We start from the raw sequence: 9,394 nt of genomic DNA, 5'->3' as shown, positions 1-9,394 counted from the left end.
CTTTACAAGATTAAGAAGAAAACCAAAATAACCTTCAGCAAAAACCTGGGTGAGTCTTAAAATTACTTTGTCTCAAAGACTTTAAAGCAGTGCTCCAGAGCCAGGGTGCCGGGAAGTGGTACTTAGTGTGCAATCAAATTTTGAGAAAAAATATTTAAAATTAATTGAATACACTGGTGTGACCAACTTGTGGCTCTTTGAGCCATTAAATGTGGCTCCTCCTCAAACCCATGCATTTGGAGTGCCAGCAGCTGCTCTGCACACACATCCCACCACTTGGTGGAAGAAGCGCATGCCAGCAATGTTGGCTCTGGTGAGTTGCTGGCATTAAGTTTAAGTGAGGGGGACTGGGGGTACCTGGCTCTGGAGGAAGAGGAGGGGATTGGGTTACATACATGGGGTGTGCTGCAAAATTGTTAGAGCTGAAGTGTGCCACGAGCTAACAACAGTTGCTGAGCACTGCTTTAAAGGGTGGCTATATGCCAGGAAAATTATAATCTTACCAATTTGGTTGAAGTACCAACAGGAACCAAGACTTGAAAAACAACATTAGAAAGTCCATTAGGTGACAGAACAAAATTAAATATCTCAACATTTTTTTTTTAAATACTACTTTTCATTATACAGGTTCCATCTAATAAGAAGACTGACTTAGGGAGGTGCTGGCTATTTTAAACACATATTGAAATCAAAAGGAATCGAAAGCACTTAGGCCTGGTCTGAAGTGCATGGGAAAGTTGACCTAAGTTATGCAACTCCAGTTACAAGAACAGCATAGCTAGAGAAGATATAGTTTAGGTTAACTTATAACAGTGTCTGCTCCATGTTGGGTCAATGAAAAGAAACTTTCCTAATGACCTGTCTTATACTTTTTGCTCTGGAAGAGTACCAGATTCAACAAAAGAGTGATCTGCAGTTGATTTAGTGAGTCTTCACTAGACTTGCTAAATCAACTGCAGCACCAATCCCAGATAAGTGTAGAAATACCCTTAGTAACTTGCAGGAACATGCCGATAAATTTGGAGCTAAAAATGCCAGACAAAAATACTGAAACCCTTAATTAAAATAGAGATTTAAACAAAAGTAGCTTTGAATTGCTTCTCAGCACACTTGTTTTTCTCACTTTTCACAGTAATCAGAGAAGGAAGGTCTGATGTCCCATAAACTCCTGTCCGCATCCTCCCCTGGCAAGATCTCAGTTCAGAGATATAGCCTTCGAAGCTGAGGCTCCCTTCTGAATCATCACAGGATCGTGCACCACTGTCTTCCAGTTTAACTCCATCCACATCAATTATTCTGTTTACAAAAGTGGGATGATAATCCCTACCCTCAGGAACGTTTAGGCTTCTGTTGGTCTTTGTTTTGTGAGAGCTTTGCTCACAGAAGTTTCCTGAAGCCCCTGGTGAATCTTTTTTCTTTCTGTGGTTCATACCTAACAAAAAATAATGATAATAAAACAAATTATATATCTTCTGATTTATCACAAATAGTTCTCAGTCTTACAGTCCTTACATTATGTTGAACGACTCTTCTTTCAGATCCTAATGACAAGAGGTCAGCCAGGGTATTCCACCATTCACTGGGCAATTCATGTATGCACCAACAAGGATGAGGAAAAAATGCCAAAGTTTGGTACCATCTATGTTGGTCCTTAGGTGAATTTTGTCATAATTTGGTTTGTAACTTTCTTAGTCTAGAATAGCATTATATAGTGTATACAAAAATGACAGTGGTTATTCTTTCATGTCCTGTTAAAAAATGTTATTGTCTGCAATGCCAAATTATACTAACAAGTAAGAACAACAAATAGATTTTACTCATACACCCAAGCTGGTCCAGGAATATAAAAATACTCTATGATTAATATATTCTATTACATAAATTAATGAAGCATCATATAACTGTGACAAAGTCATGTGTTGTTATCATTAAAAATATGTTAAATGTTTTTACCGCCATTTTATAATATATAAGTAATCATATAATTATATAAAATGCAATAAATTTCATTTTTGCAAGAATACAAATAGAGGCAATAAAAAGCAAAATGATCAAGCTATGAAAATAACAAATGACAGGAAAAGGGTAAAGTGGGCAATCCTATTTTCTCTCTCATATTAGAGGACTGGGACAATCAATGAAACTGCGTCAGCTAATTGAAAACTTACACATGTTAATACTATGTTACAAAGTTAGCCTTTGGAATTTCCATATGATAGCATTATAGCCAAAGGTCAGGTGCTCATCTGATGTAAACTGTCCTAGCATTGTTGATTTAAAATGCAGCAATTATCACAAGTTGAGAGCTGTCTACAAGAGTTTAGAAGGATTAAAAAGGACTGGAAGGACTAGAAGTACTTTAAGATCTCCCAGTGAGAACAACTAAATATTATTATATTTATATGCATGATGAAAACATCTAAAACTAAACTGGCACTCAGCTTTGACTAAAAGGCTCACCAGTATGCACTGCACAGTTGGGACTTATATAGGATTATAAACAAAACGCAAAAGTCTGGAACTCTGAATGCTTAGAAGGACGCTGTTGTTGTGTCTGCAGTTTCCAAAAGAATGACTGCACAAGCAGTTCTTTAGATAACCTCATCTTCCAGTTTCTTTCAACATTCACTCCCTTTCACTTTGAAATTTGTATACGGAAACTACTTACTCATGCTTTTAAAAATCCTGCATTTGTATGGAGTGCACCGTACTTCAGTGGATTTCTTGCTCTTTTATATGACTCATACCTGAAACTGAGAAGCAAATCTAAACAAGGTACATTTGAACCTCCTTAATCTGTGTCTCCCTGATCTGAGAACATCTGATGAAATATCTGACCAAGTGTAGACATGTACAAGTCAAGTGAACATAATTTGGACATTTTAGAAAAGGAGTCACCAAACACATGGTATAAGGATCATGGTATAACAGCTGGAGGAAGCATAATCCAAATTAAAATATTTTAGGGTTTATTGGCATAGTCACAACCTCCTGAATCACTATATAGTAAAACAGAGCAAAATTTCAAGTACCTTGCTGATTCCTAAACCAGCCAGAACTGGGAACTAGTGCATTCTATCTCTGAGATTAGGGAGGGAGGACCAGATCCTCAGCTAGTATAAACAGGAATAGTGCCACTGACCTCAATCTGTTGTGCTGATTTATACCATCTGATGATCATCTCCAAAATCTTTTTACATTGTTTAACTGTAAGTACTGTGAGCAGAAGAAACACCCAAATAGTGTGGCATGATTCATGTAACTAATTACTTAAGCCAGGTCTACACTAGACTTGAAAATTAATCCTAGATATACAATTCCAGATATGACAATTGTGTAGCTACAATTGACATACTTAAGATTGTCTTATCAGGCCATCCTCACAGAGGGAGGTTGATAGGAAAAACTCTCCTGTCAACCTCCCATACATATCACGATAATGAGGAGTACCAGGGTTGACCGTTGGGCCCTGATAGTTTGATTTTGCACACTCTCACTAGACGTGAGAAACTGAACCCCAGAAGATCAACCCTGACTGAATCGATTTTCCAGTAAGTATGGAAATGCCTTTAGTGATTTAGACTGGCACCTGAATACAGTCTTTTTTGTTCAGAAAAAACAGTAGTTTCAAGGTACACCCTTTAATACTGATGATTTAGTAAATGGTCTACTAGTCTCTGAGTCCATACTAAACCAATATGCTGCCAGAGGGACCGTATTTCTGCTGTGAATTAAAACAGTATTTTCCACTGCAGTCATTAAATGTAACTTGGCACTGCTCTTAGTGGGGTTTATCTTGGTGTATTAGCTAAATTATGATTGGGGTAACTGAATTATATAGGTCTCAAATTACTTCTACAGTTTTACCTGGAAACAGTCCTACACTGTTGAGGAATAGGACTGTAAGCTGTTAAACATCCCAGAGATGTTTGCTTTTCTATAGGGATGAAGTGATCCCCAGACTGGTCTAAAGCACGCACATTATATTAAGTGCTTTTGGATATTTGATTTTTTTTTAAATTCAAGACTATTTTATAGGACTTATTAAATTTAATTGTGTAAACCTATTCCATTTAATTATGGTGAAAGTACTCAGTGGTGTCTGTGCCACAAAGTTAAAGTACATGATCATTTGTCCTCAGAATAAAAATGAAAATCTTTAAATTCTGGTGTATTAGTTATCCGTTGTTAAAAAGTCTGCCTCTGCATGCAAACAGGGAACTGTGCCAATTGGTTAATAGGGGCTTTATTTTTTTTCACAGAGACCAGAAGTTGTAACAAATTGAGAGAAAAGGTCTCAGAGCCTCAATCAGCAAAAAAAATAAGGTGTACAACAGCCTTTGGAATTCTGCAGCAGACAACCCATCTCTAGGAGTGAAAAGGTTACTTTTGTCTCAGTAACGGAGACAGTCAAATGAAGGAACCATTATGTTGGTGGCTTTATTTAGAACAAAACCGAGAACACTAATTGTCTTCAGAGACCACTGAAACACTGGTGGTCTCAGAGAGTGAAAGAAAAGAAAAAAGACTGAACATAAGTTTATCTCTTGAAACTAAAGAGAGAAAAGAATCTCATTTTAGAGAATTCAACAGTGTTACTATTATTCAATGTGGTATTGCTCCTGCTCAAAGAATCAAAATACAATTACTATGTGAGAGGAAAAAAAAAGGAGTTTGAAAAGTAAAGATTTAAATACTTGTTGTTCAAATTATAATATTATTTACATGAATTGCAATAGATATACTACACATACTGTACAGGTACTACAGGTTGAACCTCACTAGCCTGACACCCTCCGGACCTGTCCAGTGCCCAACCAGAGAATTTGCCAAACCACTAGGGGCTGATATTGTCTAGCAGCATTATCAATACTTCCGCTACTTACTGGGCTCTTGGAAGACATTTAGCTGTAAATTACAGCTAAATAATAGAACAGAGCACTGAGAGCCAGGACTGGTGGCTGTAAATAGAGTATATGGGACCATGGGAAATTTGGCCATAGCCATGATAAGCAGACATCCAGTAAATTAAAATCATGCCAGACTACGGATGTTGCCTGGCCAGAGTCCCATACTAGAGAGGTTTAACATATACAAGCTAATCTGCTTTTTCATCTGTTTGTAGGTGTGTAGCTGCCATTGATTTTAATGAGAGCTGCCAGAATATAAATGCAACATCTGGCCCTATTTAAAGGGCCTCTATTGAGGATATTAATGTTTCTCCTTAGAATTTCTCTACTGTCAAATTTGTCTTGTAACTGTTAGACCATATCTATTAATACATATCTTAAAAGAGCTGAACGGATACCACTATGTTAAATAGATGAACCAATATTAAAAACACTTCAAATATATTAAGATTAATGTAATATTTACACTTTAATTGCATTCAATTTGTTAAATTAGGCCTGTAAGTTTCTACAAAGGCAGTATAATTTTAAAATAATGAAAAATCAAACCTTAAAACCAGTCTTGTATAACTAGGTATAGAATTTATTAGTTCTGAAAGAACAAAGATACAAAATACATGTGAAAACTACATAAAGATCTCTACAAAGTGAAAATAGAAAGGAAAGTGAAAGTACAGCAGTTATACAGAAATGTATGCATGGCATGCATTAAAATATTGTAAGTTTATAATGTTTTTAAGTGCAAATGTTCTCATATCAGCTCCCATTGAAAAGGATGCAAATTGAAGTCCATCTTGTACACTCATGAAAGGACACTGGCACAGATATATAAATATTTACATAATCATTTCAAACACACTTTGTGTGTTCTCCTTTGGAGGCATCCAGATTACGTTTGTTTAAAATCTAAATTTAAGAATTAAAGTGGTAGCATTTATAGAACATGTTGCAAATACTATTAAGATAGAGTTATGTTTTTTAAAAGCAGCAGGATGCAATAGCTCACATTGCCATTTGTAAGCATATAACAATCAAAGAAAATATTTACAAATCATTGACAGTCCAGTTAAGAAACAAGATCAAATACTTTCTGTAAAAAGATAAATAATTTAAATGTACATTTTCACATCACAAAGAAATGTGAAATAAATCATGGCACTGAAACATGAGAAACAACTGCAGCACAGATACCTTTTCTTATACAATTAATTAAAGAATACAGTACAATGACTGTAAAATGTAAATACCACAACACTCATAATCTACCACTTCTTGTTTCTAGTAATAGCAATTATTATGAGTTCATATTTATGAGGAATAATACTGATACATGATACTGCTGAAACTTTATGTTCTAATGTTCTCTGTTTTCTTAAAAACAGTCTGCTAGGAAAAGCTGTTTCAAACATGAAAACTTTGGTAACTGTAAGTTAGAGGCAATCTACTGTTTTGGAGTAAAAAGAAAGAATGCAAGGTTTATATTTTAGACAAAATATTATTTCGGAGATAAAGTTAAAAATATTCAAGATTTAGCCTGTTTCTGTTTTACAATAAACAGTGTTGCAACTTTAAAAATACATTTAGAGTTCTTTCTATGACACCGCAACTTCCAAATATTTTTGAAAGACGAAAGGTAGTGCCTGGGAGGAAATCACTGAACTTGTGATTTAATCTCATTGTTATTAATGGTTCAGAAAACGTGGAGTAAATCACTGGTAAGACGTCAGATATTGATATTTAATTATTGCATCATGTATAAGAGAACACAAGTTATTTAATTATAGCACATACTGAGTGTGTGTTTTTAAAACATGTGCATTGAAGTCTCACACTGAAGAGTCTTTTGCAGGCTTGCATTTTTTAGCACACGTGTATTCAGCCCAAACAAAATTACATTTTAAAAGCAACCAGGAATGTTAATCAACAATGAATACAGCAAAAAAAAAAAACTTATTTAAAATAGAAACGTAAGGTGCAGCGATAGTTTTCTTTGTTTATTTTTGTGATAAACAAGGTAAAGGGAAGGTAATTTTACATAAAAGGAAAGACTATTAAAAATTAGAAATACCTGAATTGGATCTTTGATATCCAGAATTTTCCTGATTACCTGCCAGCGGAGTTGGTGGTAGATAGCTGGCTTCTGTGAGTTTACTGATGTCTGATGGTGGTGTTGGTGGTGGCGGCAGTAAGGTGCTGTTGGGGCTACTAATATCTCCTTCAGCTACAAGAGTCAAGTCTGCTACATTTTCATCATCTATAGTCTGTATGCCTTCAGCCTGTAATTCTCTTGATGGCCTTTTCCATATTGTTGTATTATTTTCTTGTACATGTGTAATTGGAGAAAAAGGGGCACTAAAAGGAACATTATAAGTCTTCTGAGTATTGAGCGTTGCCAAAGCAGACTTATGTTTATTTTCTGAATGACCTGTTTTCTTAACTGAATTTTCATTGCAGTTGGGCACAGACTCCAGTTTACCACTTGACTGTGTATTTTTACCCTTGCCATCACTTTTATCAATTCTCTTGCTGAGGCCTTTAGAGTTCATTGGTGTAGATGAAGGTGGGTCTGGTCCACTAGGAGGTAAACGAAGAAAATCAGGTAGAACAAGGTCTTCTTTCCTTAGCAGCCCACGTTGGTCATCTGCTCTGTTACTTTGAGCTTTGGATATGAGTTCAAAAAACTCTATTTAGAAGAAAACCCAAAATTGATAAATTTTTGTCAGAAAATGAAAGCCATTAAAATATCAACTATTAATATATTTATTCTCAACTAAGACATTCAGTAATTTTCAGTGCTGCCTTGAAATTAGCTCTTATGCTAATGAGGAACTTTTTCAATTGCTGCAATGTTCTCTAGCAGCATTATAATTAAGACCATCAAAATTGCTATTGTAAGAGCAGTTTTGCAATTTAGAACAGCTGTATTTCACTCTAGGCTAAAATTTTGCATACCAAGTCTGTATCCTAAACGTAGATGCTATTTTATGCATTATAATAATTGTTACACGTTACTAATTCTTATTACAGAACAAAGCTTTCGTCCTATTGAAATGTAACAGATTATAGGATTAGAGTACATATTTGCATATTCTAGGTGCTTCTTTGCACACCTCAACTCAAAAACAGCCAGCTCTCTGAAAACTTATTGCTCCAGAATGTAGACGATCCTCTTACAAGACACACACACACAGTTTCAATCTGTAACTTTTAGCCAAAACATTGGATCTCTTCGATGGAGCAGATTTAAGCCAAAATCTTAGTTTTAACATAATGTTGTTTTGTGATTGAATACAATTTATAATACATGTAACAGAAAAACATTTAGGACAATTTATTATTTTGTTCTGGAAAGCATCAAAACTTAGCAATCAGAGACTTTAGACCTCAAGCCAAGAAAGATACCTCTCACACAAAAAAAAAAAATCAATGACAACTTAATTCTTTGTATTAATCGTCTCACGGTTTAAAAATTCCTAACATGAGACTATCTTATGTCCCCCTTACTTTGGAAAAAAGGGCAGGATTACACCAGTGATCAAGCTCAAGGGCTTTTGCTACTTTTTATATTTCTGGAGATTAAAGTTCCAGTTCACTTTAGGACACAAGTGAAATCAATTTTGGCATTGTAAAATGGCAGTATGCACATCAAAACATAATCAACTTCTGAAATTTGTATGTTTTACGCAAAAGCTGATTCTTCCAGAAATTTCAAATTTAATAAATCTGAGATTTTTCCTTAAAAATTATCTATAAAACATTGAATAGGTCTTTACCAAAGTTAGACCAATTTCACAAAATCAAAATAAAATATGAAAGCCATAAATTCAGAGATTTTCCAACCATGCTAATATTCCATTCAGTGTCAGACAATGAATTTATAAGAATGGATAAGTCAAGCTGCTAACATAGCAAACTGAAATAAATTATTCAATACTGCTTTAACATGTTTCGCACAACATTCAGGAATTAACAAATAGTCATTCACAACAGGGGTTTCAACTACAGTACCTTCTTGAGTCCAAACCTAGAGATAGCTATTCACATATGTAAAGTCAGTCACGTGCAGCTCTTTGGATCAGGCCCTTTGTTTGAACATCTGGTGGTAATAATGGTGAAATTTAAATTTTTGCCCAAGCTGGCATATTCTAATTTTCACATTTTATTTTGAAGCTTGTGGGGTGGGCAACTGTTTCAAATAATCCTTGAGTTTGGGTGGGAGACAATATCTAAAGATATAGACCTTTAAAATGATTTTATCCCTTCACTTCCCTGTGACCTGCATTATATCTCCTTTCTTTTGCCTCAGAAAATATACATGGAAGGGTAAATTCTGCTGTCATCAGTGAAATCTTCATAAAGTCATTGGCTCTCAAAGGTGTAATTTACAGAAGAATTTGACTCAAAAATGTAAAATGATCAGTTATGACACAATCTTGTCTCTCACGCTATTTGTAACCACCTTCCTGGAACTTTTACTAAATGAA

At 35.0% G+C, this 9,394-nt stretch overlaps 1 protein-coding gene across 3 annotated transcripts in view; it reads right to left on the bottom strand.

Moving 5' to 3' along the window:
* Window positions 1-1,002: 1,002 nt before the first annotated feature.
* Window positions 1,003-9,394, bottom strand: part of RGS12 (regulator of G protein signaling 12) — a 154,524-nt gene continuing 146,132 nt past the window's right edge. Inside the window, exons 17-18 of one of the 3 annotated variants that reach the window (XM_074992403.1) lie at window positions 6,979-7,593; window positions 1,003-1,432 (exon numbers count right to left, since the gene is read on the bottom strand). In XM_074992403.1, the coding sequence (XP_074848504.1) occupies window positions 1,074-1,432; window positions 6,979-7,593 (974 nt within the window). In that variant the 3' untranslated portion in view covers window positions 1,003-1,073. Of the gene's footprint in view, window positions 1,433-6,978; window positions 7,594-8,918; window positions 9,007-9,394 lie in introns of those variants that run through there. The other 2 variants (XM_074992404.1, XM_074992405.1) reach the window with 2 other exon arrangements.

This window comes from Carettochelys insculpta, chromosome 4 (genome assembly GCF_033958435.1).
Source record: "Carettochelys insculpta isolate YL-2023 chromosome 4, ASM3395843v1, whole genome shotgun sequence".
Taxonomy (NCBI): Eukaryota; Metazoa; Chordata; order Testudines; family Carettochelyidae; genus Carettochelys; species Carettochelys insculpta.
Note: the sequence above shows the minus strand (reverse complement) of the source record. Positions and strands in the feature narration are given on the sequence as shown.